The sequence below is a fragment of the Argopecten irradians genome, chromosome 2, assembly GCF_041381155.1.
Source record: "Argopecten irradians isolate NY chromosome 2, Ai_NY, whole genome shotgun sequence".
Classification (NCBI taxonomy): Eukaryota; Metazoa; Mollusca; class Bivalvia; order Pectinida; family Pectinidae; genus Argopecten; species Argopecten irradians.
In genome coordinates this window covers 30,405,570-30,423,615 of record NC_091135.1, presented here as the reverse complement: position 1 = coordinate 30,423,615, position 18,046 = coordinate 30,405,570, and the positions used below count along the sequence as shown (strand labels likewise).

The 18,046-nt window shown below is 35.1% G+C and overlaps 1 protein-coding gene across 3 annotated transcripts in view; it reads right to left on the bottom strand.

Annotated features, from left to right (window-relative positions):
• Positions 1-14,489: 14,489 nt before the first annotated feature.
• The window catches only part of LOC138315103 (adenylate cyclase type 2-like), a 57,206-nt gene continuing 53,649 nt past the window's right edge, over positions 14,490-18,046 (bottom strand). For all 3 annotated transcript variants that reach the window (XM_069255847.1, XM_069255846.1, XM_069255848.1), the window contains exons 22-23: positions 17,866-17,990; positions 14,490-17,384 (exon numbers count right to left, since the gene is read on the bottom strand). In XM_069255847.1, coding sequence (XP_069111948.1) covers positions 17,238-17,384; positions 17,866-17,990 — 272 coding nt within the window. In that variant the 3' untranslated portion in view covers positions 14,490-17,237. The remainder of the gene's footprint in view (positions 17,385-17,865; positions 17,991-18,046) is intronic.

Sequence of the window (18,046 nt, the reverse complement as noted above, 5' to 3'; positions counted from 1 at the left end):
TACCACTATCTGAATAAACAAGAGGGGTCTCCACTGCCAGATTAGGTTTCTTGTTTACAGCAACCCTCTCGACATCTACATTGGTGCAGGTTTCCACTGTAGTTGGCTGTGTGATAGCTGTTGTCACTTATGTTATTGTAGTTGAAGCACTGGTTGGTGACAAGGTTGCAGAAATGTCGGCAGTACTGATCGTAGTTGGAAATATGGTGGTAGAACTGGTTGGACTTGTGGTTGTTTGAGTACTTGTGGTTGGAGTTGTGGTTGTTTGAGTGCTGGTGGTTGGAGTTGTGGTTGTTTGAGTGCTGGTGGTTGGAGTTGTGTTTGTTTGAGTGCTGGTGGTTAGAGTTGTGGTTGTTTGAGTGCTGGTGGTTAGAGTTGTGGTTGTGTGTTGAGAACTGGTGGTTGGAGTTGTGGTTGTTTGAGTGCTGGTGGCTAATTTTGTGGTTATTTGAGTACTGGTGGTTGGAGTTGTGGTTATTTGAGTACTTGTGGTTGGAGTTGTGGTTGTTTGAGTACTTGGGGTTGGAGTTGTGGTTGTTTGAGTACTGGTGATTGGAGTTGTGGTTATTTGAGTACTTGTGGTTGGAGTTGTGGTTGTTTGAGTACTGGTGATCGGAGTTGTGGTTGTTTGAGTACTTGTGGTTGGAGTTGTAGTTGTTTGAGTACTGATGGTTGGAGTTGTAGGAATGGTAGTGGTTGTAGATACCATACTTGGTGTCGTTACTGGCAATCCTGAAAAATGATATAAAGTGTTAAATAATAAATGGATTGCATAATTAACACACACTTACATAGAGGTACCTCGAGTTGGACATTTGTTTATTTTTCCTACAACCGTCCCGCATACTGATGGATAATTACTGCCAGATACACTCGTGCTTTATCCGTCAACACAGAATGCTTTATCCGTCATTACAATCACGTGAATTTGAAGTTGGATATTATGTTTATATATCAGAAATACTAAAGTGACCACCAACTGTTTGGTCTTATTTGTCTTGTATTTTGTTGGGGTGTCATATGTTGTATAGGGGTATATAATCCCTGATCTTTGCTTTGTACAATATGCTTACAGTTTATGTTATATCGATGTCAAGTCTTTGCAATTTTCTGATATTGAATTGTATAAAATTATCCAAAACTGCATAGATTCATTATTACGTTTACCTCTTTAATTTTGAATTACAATCGGTTGACTTACAATCTGATTTCGCCAAAACAAGTGCGTTCTCAGCATACTTTAAACACTACATTTTAATATGCGCATGAAGGATATGGAAACTGGTTAACCATCATTGTCCGGTTTGTGAACCGGTACACAAGATACACACACATATATATGGATACGTACTTCTAAACCGACCAATAAATTAATTCAATTTTCGACAGCTGAACAGGTTCTTTATCATAGAAGACACCTTGAAATATCAAAATCAATTATTAGTTGTTCAATTATATTGTCATTGAAGGAAGCTGTGAAGTCATACTGTATTGAGTTTTGGTCATGTTTTCATATTTTAAATAAGCTTTACACGATCATATATCCTGAGATTTTCTATATCGTCTGGCGGTCTATTTTCACGGAGTTATCAATAATCGCACACTTTGGTTCCCGGGTGACGTAATTTACACCAATTGTAGATCGATTATAATAACATTTCTGGAAACTTCACAGTACTTCAGTTATTTTTGTTCTCTAGAATAATTAAAAATTCGTATTTTTCAAGTTCACATTATTTTGTTTTCTTTTATTCAAGTTGTAGAGTGCAGAGCTGTGGATAAATGTATGTGGTATTAAACTGCTAGTGTGACCTTTTTAATTTCTGAATTGTTCAAAGCTCGTAAAACGATACCCGAGGATGTACAAACGTTTTATCTATCCTTTACAATTAATAATGATATCCAAGATGGTCACTGGGCCAGAAGGCGTGTTACTTGTGCTCCTGGGAATTGCAGTATTTTACCAGTTGAACACACAGCTATATAAACAACTCATTCAACACTCCAGGAAACCCATGACCAATCTTGAATTTGAAAATATCATGCTACGGAAAAGATATTATAGTCAGAACGTATCTACACAATAGAAAGTCTTCTACTTCTACAGGGAAGGTGAACACTTTTAACCTTGTATTTTACCTGTGCCTTTTACTGTCCAATGATGAGGAGCTAAATCTAATTACTAGAAAATTTTTAGAAAATTTTGCCCTAGAACTGAAAAACAGTGTCCAATATTTATTCAATTTGAAAATACAGACCTAACAGACACAAACAAATTTAGCAACGTATTTAATCATTATTTCACTAATATATCCAACCAGTATATACAGACTTCATACGAAAGTGATTCTCGTGCAAATTTAAACACACTTAAGCAGTTCACTGAAAGGAAACTTAAAGGTGCCTCTTTCGATATACCTAACATCGATGAAAAATTTGTTGAGATTTTTTTGGCTAAAATGGATATTACAAAAGCAAAACAGGACTTGACGATATAGGAGCCAAATCTTTGAAATGTTGTGCTAAAACTATTACACATATAATTTGCAACCAAACTTATAAACTTCAGCATTGAATCCAACACATTTCCATGCCGCTGGAAAAATGCAAAAGTAAGTCCTCTTTTTAAAAAAGGAAATAGAGAGTGTAAACAATTATAGACCTTTATTTGTACTACCAATTTTATCTAAATGTCTAGAAAACATATTCATCAACAGTTTTACAACTTTTTATGCAGTCATTGTTGAATGTTAGACTGCCAATAGGGCTTTAGAGAACATCATTCCTGTCAAACTGCATTAACCAATATCATTAATATGTGGTACGATTCCATTGACAAAGGGTTCCTAACAAGGATTTTATTTCTAGATTTGCTTTCTACCTTGTAAACCACCATATACTTTTGACTAAATTGAGCCTCAAAAGTTATATTAATAATCGATTTCAAACTGTTAATTTCAAAAACGTTAGAGTGATCATCAACCCCTTACAGTTGGTGTTCCCCAGGGCTCTATACTTGGGCCAATCATGTTCATTTTGTATATACTAGTAAATAATTTGAAAGATGATTTGATCACAAACAAATCAACAATTTACATGTATGCTGTTGACACAATAGCTCATACACAGGGGAAAACTAAAGAAGAAATCAATTGCAACTTTAATAATGATGCAAATTCAATTCAAAAATGGCGTGAAGAAAGCAAAAAGTGTATTAATACAGAAAAAAAGTTATGCTAGTTGAGATTTCACAACGAAAATGTAGACAAACTGAATAGTTCTCGGAGTTACCATTGACGACTGTTTATCTTGGGATTAGCAAAATTCAGAAACTTCAAAAGATTTTCTTCCAAATTTTTAAAATGAGACGTATTTGACCTTTTCTGTCTGAATCATCTTGCCTCACCTATTACAATTGTTTTATAAATCCCCATTTTGATTACTGTTGTACTTTTTGGAGAAATGATTCTCAAAATCACTTAGTCAAAATTAAAAGAAATCAATCCAAAAAACCTGCTGCAAGAGTCATTTTAAATTCGAGTTCCATACACCTTCAAGTGATATGTTTAAAAAACTTAATTGGCTACTATTCAAAAAACAAATTCTGTACAAAAACCTTATTTTGATGTACAGTGTTCTAAATAATCTAGCTCCCGATTACTTGAACAATTTTAAGTTGTCATCTGAAATACAAACAATGACCACAAGATCATCAACACAGGATGTATTTTACTTGCCATCTTTTAAAACAAATGCATTCAAGAGATAAGGTATGTTGGTATACATCTGGAATAGTTTATCATCTTATGTACAAAACTGCAAAAGTCTACCGTCTTTTAAAAAAATGTGCTAAACAATATTTTATGTTGTAACATGCTAAGACACCATCTACTTATTTTTTTTCATTTTATCAACAGAGATTTCATGTGAAATGTACTAGCCTGAAGTTATTTCATATACCATACATATTACGTTAATGATCTAACGATTATGGTGCATGGCCAATCAAACATGGCGATTGCTCAGTTGACGTGGCTAGAGTTGATACAACCAACACTGAGGCTGAGCTTTCGCCATCAGACTACATGCGACGATGAAATGCTGTTATATCTTTTTTATTTCTTTTTCATTTCATCAACATCCAGTTTTATTATTTTTATAATTATTCTCCCTCCTTTTAATATTGAACTGTGATATGTTGTTAATTAGCATCCGTCTTCTTATATATTTTACCACAGATTTTCTTCATTATGCTTTTTTACTACCTTATAAATTTAAATTTTGTATATATTGTACATTGTTACTTGATCATATGTGAGACGAGTCTTTGACTCAATATGTTATCAAGTCTAAATAAAGTCTATCATTATTATTATTTCCTCTCACTTCTTTTAGATAACTTCTGCTCTGATAATACATTAGTTACATAAAAAAATCAAATTTTTCAGTTAAGATTGAAATAATTTAGTTTAGAAAATATTTATTTCCTCATTATGGACACTAACATCAAATTAAAATTGATTAAATATCCCCGTTAACTTACCTGACGGAGGATAGTTCCAGGTTGAACTACCACAAAAAGCTCGTATGGCACTGTAGTCCTCATAATCCAAATCGTCATCAAAGAGGCCCATACAGATAACAGAGCCTAAGAAATGACTGCCTCCGTCCATATCAGCCCCCACGCGGATCGATCCCGGTGTCGTGAGAGTCTGGTCAGAATGATAGCCTCCTTCGTGAAATAGACTAATTCCATCTAGATAGGACTCGAACTTCCCATTACTTTGTGAAACACAGAACAACAGTGTGTACCAGGTGTTAAGGGATATACCAGCTGAAAAACTTTTCATTTCTACGGATCCGAAGGCAGTCTTCGACAAAGTAAGCGTGCCACTGAGCAGTGACGTCTTGAACTCTGTTATTTTCCCCGAAGAAGACGTCGATTTGTAATGAAACAATGTCGACGACGTGAATGACATACATTTAAAGTGAATGGAGAGAGTAAAATCGTCATTGAAAAAGGCAGGTCCAACAGCTAAATCAACATACCCGGAGCCGTTCAATAAAAGTGCTTTCACATTGCTAAACTGCGGATGCACGTCTGAAAACTGAAACCCAGGCTGGTGGTTGTCCTGGGCTATGTTTTGATGCACCTCCCAACCATATGTACTATTGTTCAGAGGCCAAATGTAAGTCTCTCCGTAGGTTTCTATTTCTGAAGCAACCAAACACATCTGATCTGAAAAAATGATGGAAAGCATTCTTTACTGAATGTGTAACTTTGTTTTTTCCTGAAACAGTGTATATCCTAACTGAAATTGCTACTTTTGACTTTTTTCTCCATTGAAAACAAATAAAACAAATCGATGACTTTCTTTGGAATGTATAATTACCGTTTTACAGCACCAATTTTAGTGACCAAGTTCGATAACCGTACAAGTATTGACATCCTATATATTTATGAGCATAATTTCTAATAGGACAATAAGCACAACAGAATATGGAATAAATATAATGACGAAATATGGGATAAGGAGATGAAGACGAATACAAGCAATAACGAACCTACAACATGTGTATGTAGTTACCGTTACCAATACTATAGTTATAACATGACAAAACGATAAAATTGAAATGAATAATAAGGGAGTTAGGGGCCCAAAGAGGAATATGATCGGTAAATATTCTAGGCACCATAGTTTCCATATAGCTCAGCGGATTTGTGCACAAATACATAAGAAATGTGCTATTTTGGTTACCAGCATGAAACTTAGTATCCTTCTAGATAAATATATTATAGGTAAATTAAGATTAGGAGCCACCTGAAATATCTATTTTTAGCTTAATGCTTAAATAGAAAAATCGATATAGGATTATCAAATATCAGTTAAATGCTACAAAAGAGTTTCCAAAATGCAAGAAATGATGCGTGTGGTATGATAGATTCCAAATGATTAAATTTCAATACCAACAGAATTCAAAATGGCTGCCAAAAAAGATGAAATTAACTGCATTTCCCAAAATCAGTCCAATTTTCAACATAACCTATTTTTTCAATTCTTTGGTGGCTTATTGTTTTCAACATGATCCCAGTACCATTCCACAACAGGCAAGATTTTTTCTAATATTGACACACTTCCGATTGTGCCATAGTCAAAATGGACGCCATATTGAATTTCCGCCAAAACTTAGAAATACCAGTCATTTATCGAACATTCAAAATAAGATGCTAACAAGCATTATTTAAAAAAAACGAAAGTGGTCATTATTATGTAGATGTTTTAGAAACATATGCTTTATTTTAAATTCTTGGGTACACAATATCTTAGATAACCAAAATTTCTTTGATGTATTCTATCGTTCTGCATGTTTGTCAGCACGTGCACCTCGCATATAAAGGGTAAATATGTGAACAATATTATGTTTGCGAAACTAGCTTAATGCATCCAGAAATAACAAAAGGAAACTTCGCAATGCACAAAACGGCCATTTTCATCCATTGCAATGGACTTTACTCATGATCAAACCAATGCTTTGAATTTAAACCAATTCCCTAATCTTTGAGCTGCAGGACCAGAGTTAGTCATAATTACAACGGACACATAGAACAAAACAAGTCATCACAAAACGCGTTTGTCAAACATGTCCGAAACTTGGTTGATGTTTTAACTGGAATCCATTCATAGAGTCGTGATCTTGTAAGACTCGACACAATGGACATAGCCGACTCGTTGATAGTCACATAGTTCAGAATATAGACAATGAATTTAAAGGCAACCAACAACTTTAGGCCTTTACTAAAGATAACCTCGTGGACAGATCAAACGCAATTGCAGAGCCAATAAGAAAGAACAAACTGACCAAATCCAGCCAACCATCCGCAAGAGAGACATCTTAAATAAGTTTGCAAATATCCTCATTGAAAACATAATCACTTTTCTTACGACTTTATATCGCTTGCAAGTCAAGACCTAGCTAAAAACCACGCCTGTCCACCATCACTCTATCAACTTAAGTATGGTTTGAAATATGGTCTTATTACCTCGAGACGTATGTGGAACCTCTGGAAACAGAAGATTTGACGGAGCAGTTATAGTAAACATCCTCAGATTAGGTTGTGTCATAACATTCGAAAAATACGCACAATATGTTTTTCTTGTCTTATTTGTACAAGGACTTCTCTCGCCCTGCAATCATAAGGAAGGCAACACGAGGATGATTATTCATATGACAGATGCTGTTAACGAAGTGTATGGAAAATTTCCCATCCAAACAGTGGACAGATACAGAAGTTGATGCCTTAAATCAGCGAAGTATGGGTGGCCTTTGAAACTTGGAATTATCGATACATCCCTGCTCAGGATACTGCCCCCGCTTGTGGCCCTGATAAATCATTAACCCTTCCATTATTCCATGTCTACAACAGATGTGTCGCTGTATCGGCATTTAATACACAATGCACGAAAACTGCTTGGGATACATATAAGATATATGGAGAAGCAATTCAAGCATTTCCAACATTATCAGGGGACCAGAATATATACCAAGTAAGGTTTTCAGTACATTAGAAAAGTTTGCACTGCTCATGTATGCTAAAATTATGCTATAACCATAGATGTTTACATAGAAAGGCAGAACATTGAACATGATCCCGCCAACTACATGTGCATTTGAGCAGCACACCAAAAGTATAACATATCAGGGAGTATATTGATGGGGAAATGCAACAAAGCGATCATGGACTAACTGAGACCTGACAAATGGGGATGGGTCATTAAGGATGGTTGGAAGCCGCTATGGACGATGACACTGGTTTCATGTAAAATTGAGGGTGTTAACTGTACTGCGAACTGAAGTATTATCACGGTGACATATTGTTAAGTCGAATTAGGTCTTTTTTTGAATGTGAAACCTACGAGTGATCTTCAGAGTAAGAGAAGACAGGTTTATTAACATTTAACATATAGACTGATAGAAAATGGTATTTGGAAGCGTGGTTGGTATTCTGCGGTCGCCTTTCACCCTTCAAATTCCACAATGATTCGTATTTCTGTGACAAGAATGCTACTCCAATAACCAAACGCAAACCCTTTCAAGACTGGGAGTTTCTGTTTGTGATTTTAGTTGAATTAAGTTGAATTAAGCCTCTTTACTACTATCAGATTCGAACTGTACAATCGTTTCTTGAATGTGCAACATGCAACTGGTGAAGTCAGCTAAATTTTAACAGACAGACTGGCATTAAATGCTTAAACTAATGTATTTGGATACTTACTTGGTGATCTGCTGTCGCCTTTTCCCCTTCATAAACCACAATGATTCCTATAAATTACTCTATGTCTTTGAAAAATCTGCTAGAAATCCCTAATACCATCATGCATATAAAATGATATCTGATACATTTTCACCAAAAATTGAGGTTTTTTTGTGAAGTAGATGACCGTACTTGAGTGTCGGAGTCCATCCTTTGTTTGAACTCAGACATGATCCATATGGGTCCATTATATTTGACGAATGTTCCAATCAAAATTAAAAATATCATTCTTGTGAATATATTATACAGTCGGTCTTTATCAATTCATAACTTGAAATGTAAAATATGGCCCTATATTGAGTTTTGCTGACTCAGCATTTTGTTGTTTTGATGACAATAATGCAAAATCTTACATGATAGCATATTTTCGGTGTACAGTTATATGTTATTCTACGATTGTTTGGTATTTTTAGTGAAAACGACAATGAAAAGGTTCATATATTTAGAGGAAATTTATATCTTTAGTGTTTGTAGCAGCCATTTTGAAAAATGGCCGCCATATTTGTCTAGGAATTTTGTCCAAGTGGCTCCTAATAAAAATTCAAACATAATATGTTTCTTGACATATATGCCAAGTTTCATGCTTGTAACCATAATAGCACAATTGTGTCACCAATCCGCCGGGCTAATAACACTATAATACAACAAAACGATTTCTGAATTTGGAATGATGATATCAGTAATGTCGTCTTCAAAAACGTTCATTCCATGCATGGAATTACACACGGCTTTCGTTCTTTCTTCGAATTTCTACAGTTACGTTCACGAATCTTAAGGAAACGATCACACTCCTACTGTATCTACGCTCGCTCCGTGTGTTTTCAAATCAATCTACATGTATATGCACATAGAAATTCTTTGAACCGTATTTTTATTATACTAGCCATATCAACACGTTTCCATTGATATACTGACTGATTTTCTGCCTGAACGATTCCCCAAAGGTTCTCGAGAGTTTAAGGAGCTCGATAATCGTTAAAAGTTGTTGTTCATCTAAGTTCTAGTCGGGAAAAGTCATTACTGTCATGTATTATCTAACTTTTGCTTCAATGGTGATATCTATTTTAACCATTCCTGTATCGATAGTTGGTCGATAGTTGGTGTATAGTTTCCTCGATTTCTCGAGATTAAATTATCTGTATTGTGTTTTCTTCTACATAGTATTATAGTCAAACCTGTTTATAAAGACCACTCAACGGATAATGGATAAGTGGGATTTTTAGCAAATAGTCTTTATATACAGGTAAGCGGCGTAGCTAGGTTTGGAAAGACCTGCATGCTTGGGGATGCAGGGGGCGAGATGCAGGGGGCTTGTCGCCCCCTGCTCAAGGTCTAGGGGCGAAGCCCCGGTAGGGGGTATGGGGCCCCCCCTCCATAAGCTGTCGGGAAATTGTTACAATGCAGTAATTTTTTTTACCTCTACTGGGTCGCGACCAGTTACGTGATTTTTTCTAGTTTTTATTTAACGATTTTGTCAAAACTAACGAACAGAAGGCGTTGAAAATCGACATGAATTATCTTTAGTCCAAGATACTTCAGTAACAATAGTCATTGTTTAATTTTTTGATTATGTATTTTTGGACCAGACGCCATTTATTTTCACCGCTAATTGGTACAGTTGACGGGACCAGTTACCGTGATTTCAAAATATAAAGAAAATGCACCAACATCTATTTGATATCTTTTAGTGGAATAATATAATCGTAATGCATGGTTACTTTGGGATTCTGTGACGGTTCGAAAGCATCACGGAAAAATGGACTATCTAAAGGTGCGTTCGATAGGTGACCGGGGAATCACTGAAAGCAGGAGTCAGATCTGGGCAGGAGTAAAATAGAAAAACAAAGGTGTAGACGACCTAAAACTTTACAGAAATTCAATAAAAAAAAACCAGTATGCACCAGGTAAAAACTATACCTGTCATGTTTTACGATCCTGTCCATCCATGCCCGATCGGTAACTTGCCGTATACCCATGATTGTGCATACTTTGCCCTACTTTGGTGCAGACGATTTTTGAAAGCGCAGAAATCACGGTAACGGTGCATCACGGTAACTGGTCGCGACCCAGTATGGTAACTATTAACGTATATGCCAATGGTTAAATGGGGTCATCTCGGCTTTCTGCGTCGAGCACCAAAATAAACCTTGTATTGTAAGATCTAACCGTGTATTCTGTTTATCCTGCAACCATTGTGACATTCAAAACCAAATAAAAATGCCAGTTATTTACTTGGTTTCGCTTGAAACGAGACACTTCTTTGATGCGGAGGAAAAGATTCATTCACTAAACCGAATGAGAGTGTACTCATTTTTACAAACATGGAAAATACATAAAACGCATTCGCAAACAGTAATTCTATTCCGTTTGTAAGATCACTGAAACAATATGGAAATACTTAAAAAACAAATTCACGTAATTGTATTGACGGATAAAGCGTTTTGTATTGACGGATTAAGCACAAGTTTATCCGGCACTAGATATCGGTCAGTATGTGGGATAGTTGCAGGATAAAAAGAAAACCCTGGACAATTGCACGAAATACATTAAGACTATACATAAGCAGAAGATCAAAGTAAATTTTGCTTGAAGAAAATAATGCTATAAAGATCCGATAAAAACTTTAGTTCATATACAGAAATATGTTTTGAAGTATCAGTACTTACAGTAGAAAAGAATAGATGTTCTCAGATATACCATAACGCTTTTCTGTGTGTCCATGCTGCTCCTTGCTCATTAGTGTCGATATGGAAATGTTTCTAAACTTGTTTGAATTAATCAGAGCACATCACGTGATCATGCGTCTTGTGCCTATTGATCAATCGAGCTGTCGTATTCAGGAAGTCACGTCATTTCCATTTAGTACCTATATGTAGGCAACTGGTTTCAATGAACACCAAACAATGTTTCTGATCGTTTCAATGTATAACTGATGGTTAAATTATAAATTTCAAAAAAATACAAATATTGTTTCTGATATCAACTTCGCTTCATGGCCAACTTGAGGCCACGGTGACCGACTGCGTTTTCCGACATATACCACTAGCATCATGTTCTTAGTTCCACTCTTGAAGTACATGTACGTGGGCTACTGAACGTAGATCGACGGTTTTCTCCAGGAACGCATTCTTTCCTTCACCACCTAAGCTTGTCAGGTCCTTAAATGACGCAAGACCTCACCATTAGCTATGTATCCCATATGTTTAGTAAGTTTTCTTACAGCGCAATTCACAATTTTTATAATATTGTATGTTTATTTAATCAAAGAATGCTAATTGGAATAAGACATTTAACATCGGTTTGAGCAGTCATTAATTGTCTGAAAACAAATTAAAAATATTGCATACAATAAGGAATCTAATTTTCTGTTCACTCAAAAAACATTAATAAATTCCATTATATTACTTTTAAAAAGTTTCTTCTAAACATGGCATTAATCGATAGGTTCAAGCACGAGTATAAGTACACATAGTTAGCATCGCAAACGATTCAGGTTTATCAAAAACATTCCATCGTGGACAAAGGTATCCGCCTAAAGATATTTCCATCGGTTGCATTAATTTCAATATTAAACTTATTATCAAAGTTCTTTTTTACCATTTTAAGAAACTAAATCTTAGTATAAGAAATGATTACATGATAAACTACACCAAGCTTGATTGCTATCAGGTGACACAGAGTTATTGACTGAATGCAGTGCAGAATTTATTTCATTACATCTGACTCGTGTATGCAGACGTTCAACATGCTTGGTTAGGTAACAGTATCGATTAAAGCTGTGACTTGGAGGATCAATGTCTATTTACAAATATCAGTGTTTGCTTGTTAATTAGCGAAAAAATGAAAGGAGTGAATTTAGTTTTGAATGTAAATATCATCCAAACGTTTGTGTTGATGCTACACTCCGTCCGCTAAAGGGAACGAGTGATCGGGAACAGAAGGGGCATATCACGTCAAAAGATAGGACTAGGACTGCTAATTATTAGCAGAGATTAAATTTAAGTCCCCTGCTTCTTTTTAAATAACTTAAACATTCCTGTGTCATAATGTTTAAAAACATTGGCTTACACTGTGTCCATTAGGGAGAGCGGTGGTAGTGAGATGAATAACCCTTATATGCTATGTTGTCATGATACAGTAAGTGCAATGCTGCTGATAGCTCTACTAACGTTATACAGTATATCCTTTCGACGCCGGCAGTATTCGAACCTGACTATTTTAATTCTACAAATATAAAATAAGAGCTGAAATTATTTCTGGCAGTACTACCAGAACTCAATCTATTGTTGCATCTACAGTGCAGTTAGATGAGTGCATGAAACCAAGGTTTGGTCTACAGTTTCATTTCACATTTTACAGTGTTATTAGTAATTGTAAATGATTTATGCAGGTATGATTCCATCCATCTAAAAATAATTAGGCACACAAACAAGAATTTTACAGTACATAAATGCAATGTTGTAACTAATATTTATAAGGCTTCATACGTGTCTGTCTGTCCATTTGAATAATATTCACAGCTTAACTCATCACACCCGATTGTTTTCAAGTTCTGAAGAAGAAATAGCATGTCGAAATTGTCGCCCAGTTATGGCACATATGACTTTTATATTAAAAAAAAATCAATTTGATAAAAATATATTTATAAGAAACCATTTAACTTGTGAACAACTCTTCCATTGATTCCTTCTTAAAATCGTCTTTTTCAATCTAGATTTATATTGGTATTTGAACAATAAACAACTCGTTGTAACTAGATGCTGACAGTTTTACAACAAAGTGACATCTATTTAATTCAAACCATTTCAAATCAAGCATATGTGTGTCAATTATACCACAACGCACAATCACCGGAAGGGTCCTCGTACGGCTAGATAAAACTGACCAAATACAATATCATATTGGAGTCGATAGTTTTTGGTACGAATAAGAAAGCATGTATTCCTATGCCGTTATACATCCGAAATACGGTTACACTTCAGTTTTTAAACACACAGCACTTTCCAGTGGAAGTACATGTATATAACAATGCGTCGCATGCAAGGGAGGCTGTCCTTGAAGTCCCATGTAAGCAAAATAAATAAAAGAAAAATTAATTATGTCTTTGAAAATCAATCAATGAAATCTGTATTATATATACATGTATATAGTAAAATATGCAGACACTTCAACGGAAGTGTGGATAATGAAAGCGACAAACTGATATAATTTTTATAAATAATACTTTATTATCATTGAATATCTTTTACATGAGAATCTGAGAGAAAACTGTAGCAAAACTAGGACTAGTATATTCAGGACATTTTCCATGGACTGGTATATTATGGACATATTCCAAGATATAAAATACTCTGAATAAATATTCCAAGAACAAGTATATTCTGGAAATGTTCCAGAGACTAGTATATTCTGAACATTTTCGAGTCGCCAGCATTTTCTGGTTCTGAACATTTTCGAGGGACTAGTATATTCTGGTTCTGGATATTTTCGAGGGACTAGTATATTCTGGTTCTGAACATTTTCGAGGGACTAGTATATTCTGGTTCTGGACATTTTCGAGGGACTAGTATATTCTGGTTCTGGACATTTTTGAGGGACTAGTATATTCTGGTTCTGGACATTTTTGAGGGACTAGTATATTCTGGTTCTGGACATTTTTGAGGGACTAGTATATTCTGGTTCTGGACATTTTCGAGGGACTAGTATATTCTGGTTCTGGACATTTTTGAGGGACTAGTATATTCTGGTTCTGGACATTTTTGAGGGACTAGTATATTCTGGTTCTGGACATTTTCGAGGGACTAGTATATTCTGGTTCTGGACATTTTTGAGGGACTAGTATATTCTGGTTCTGGATATTTTTGAGGGACTAGTATATTCTGGTTCTGAACATTTTCCAGGGACTAGTATATTCTGGTTCTGAACATTTTCCAGGGACTAGTATATTTTGGACATTTGCCAAGGACTAGTATATTCTGGACATTTTCCAAGAACTGTAAAGCGTAGTCATACAAAAAGACATTACATTATTGTAACTGTACAATGAAGTAGACACTATCGATCTTTATGGTGGACGAAAAAGGACAGGTGTTTGTTCTTAAGGTGATGTTATAAAATCTGTATTTATATAATTACAATTGACATAAAGAATAAAAATGCAATACAACAAACCAGGTGACAAATCACATCAACATTTTTATTTTCTGAAAAAATATCAACATTTTATAACCACAGTAGCAATTTCGCCCACAGAACCCAAAAATTATAATACAACATAAACTATACGTCATATTCTGTGTAAACTGTGCGGTACGTCATGATGGACAGTAAAAACTACCGTCTATGAGACTATATACCGTCACACATTGTTAGGTTGAAAATGAGTACATAACCCCTGAAGTAAATTCGGCAATGATATACACTTATTTTATCCCAAATATACAAATCTCCCCACTTAAAAATTGGTGCAGCACACATAACGTATGGCACTGTACTTGTTGTAAGATACATCGAACTGCTGTTAGAAATGATATATTATAAATAAATGATAATTTACATAATATATGGCAAGAATGAAAGCTCAGACGCATCAAAGTATCACAGATAGACTAACAATTATACTGGTATGTTGGAATGCTGGAATGTTACGCGGCGTATAAACAAAACAAATGACCAAAGTGAAAGAGAACAAAGTTAAACTCAAAATATTAGGATCTGTGATTATGAGATAATGTAACACAACCTTCAAGTATGAAGCTTTTTCACAAGTTGAACATGACGATGGAATGTAGTAAATGATTGCTCAATTTATACATTTACTATAAACATAAGACTTTATTGAACGTATGAGATGCTATGTCATCAAACGATATAGTACAATATTATACACATGCAATATTTATCTGGTAGACAAGTTATCATCAGAGAGCACAGATAACGGCATATAATATTGATTGACAATTCAAAATGCTCCACGACAAACAAACCCCACTTTTTTTTCCAGCAAAATATCTTATGATGAAACATTGTATTTGTTAATAAAAAATAAGTAAAATACTATTTCATTGTGTGTTTAGTAAAACGTATTTCAAATTGTTTAAGAAAAACGTATTCAAAGGACTTTTGACTTTTATTCAATTAAGATTTAGGTATTTCACGTCAGGGTAGTTTTTTATGTGTGGATATCACATAATAAAATAAAATCTATAAAAGAATTTTACTTGAAGTGATTTGTAATAAAGTAATTCCAACTCCAACATACTCAATAGTATCACCAGCTCTTACATTACTTATACAATTAGATACTATTGTCAATTTTAGTTCTTAGAAAATGGCATAATTATATTATTTGCATGCACATAAAACATCCCAAATGAATGTCCAATAAAAACAGAAATGTTCAGTAATGGAATAATTTTAAAACGCACAGTCTTAGGTCGTCGTCAACCCTGAATAAAAATATATTTTTCATAAGTGTCAACGACTTTAACGCCATTTATTCATGAACCAGGTCATCTATTGTTCCAGATGACCGGTCGAGGTTTACTATGAAGCCTAGCCTGGTGGAAGTATGGGATAAAATGGTGAACAAGGACCTGGACGTTATTGGGACATGTAACGCACTGTCATTTTCTTTTGTAGTCTAGTGCATCATCCCAGAAAGAATTTTACGCTATTATGATAACAGCACGTAGCTTTCTAGTATTGATGGCTTTTTTTTCAGTGGTCAAACCATACAGCTAATGACAAGATGGCGCTGCAGTCATGACGTAAATAGTTGAATAAGTACGTTTGTCCATCACATTCCAGTACCTTTACTAATGACAACTAAAGACTAGGAAAATATCAAACCGTGTAAACAAATGACGGCTTTTGGACGCATGAATGTAAACAACAGATCTGATATAACTACCTCAGTGCTTTACATATCAGAGATAATCTACTAAATTTAGGCATACACAAGCCAATATTACATCACGTGGGCGGTTTAGTCAGGCACACGACATGTTTGACATTTTGTAACCTTCATATCATGCTTGTAAATAACTATGGTCTGATCAAAATATGTTACTAATACACGTGGACACGTCACAATATCTCTCAGAGAACAAACAATGCTGTTTGGTAAACGAGATATTTCATTTGTAAATCGTCTAGCATTTCTATTGTGTTGTTATTAATATAAATGTAATGCACCTGGGGTTACTTCACCTCAACTATTAACCAATGTTGTTTTTTCAAAACAGGCAATCTGCAAAATGTATTTTTAAACACTACATCTTTTACAAATTAAGTAAGATACGCCGTCATTTTCTAAAATATTTTATGTAATACACTAAGATGACTAATAAATATCTTTATGAAGGAAGAGACATAGTGCTGAAATTGGTGAGGAATGTATCAATTGAATGTTATATAATATTCAGATAAAGTGTATATCGCTTACATCCTACGAAGTAACATGAATGGAATGTAGTATACATATTCGGGTAACAACCTGACGTATCCAGGTAAAGTTTACATCTTACGACGTAACTTATTCCGAACATATTCCAAAGACATGCGTTGTTGGAGAGCAATGTTCATATTGTGCTTTGTCCGTGATACCCTTCACTGTCAGTTTACATTAAATTGTTGTGACGTCGTGTAGGACAACTGCTGTGTTATGAGACAGGTCGGTGCCGGTGGCGTTCAAAGGACTTTTTCTCCGTCACAGATATAATCACGTGGTTGAGGTCCTAATCTTTATATGTATTATACTTCCGCCGGTACCATGCCACGCGAGAAGATGTGTCAAGTACACACTTCAGGTCCTACTGTGGGCCGATATAGCACCTGTATCTAGACAGCCAGTTGGACAGACCAGCACCGTTGAAGACAGCACCAGAGGGCAGATTTGACCTTGAGGTGGCTATAATTATGGTCATAGAGGAGTTACGGAGTCTGGTGTATCAGTTCTTGGCAACACAAAGAAAGTCGTCATCGGTTCTTTACCTTTAACTTTTGTAAGACCTTTCCGCTGAATGTTGAATCCCTTGTCAAACAGGAACTGCGCTGTGATTTCTGGTACCTATATAAAACAATTGGATTACAGAAAACCTCATAGAATTAAAACATAACATCAGCTTTTGCCATACAACTGTCGTAAGGGAAATTTACGCGAATACCAATATGATTATCAACCTACATGTATCAATATACTCGGCGTTAGAGATTGATTATCAACCTATCATATATACTCGACGTTAGAGATTGATTATCAACCTATGAATTAAACCCAATGTTTAGAGATTGGTTCTTAACCTAAGATATATACGCGATGTTTAGAGATTAAGTACTATTAAACACTTTTTTGCATCTTTTGCTTATGACACATATATGAATTCCAATTGTCTACAAAATGTGGGTTAAAATTATCAGGATATACAAAGATGTTATTCCTGTCTAAGAACTTTGTATGTTATAAGTCATTTTTATTCGTATTCCTATTATACTTACATTGTACTTGTGGTTTGCCAATTTCACCGTATTCATATCACTATTATACATACCTGTATTTTGCCCATTTCACCGGAGCTGTCCATCCGACTCGCTACATTGACAGTATCTCCCCATATATCATATTGTGGTTTCCTGGCCCCGATCACTCCCGCGATGACGGGTCCATGATTAACACCTAAAGAAAACATTCATGAAAGATGTTTAGAAATATCAAATCACAAAGAAATCGTA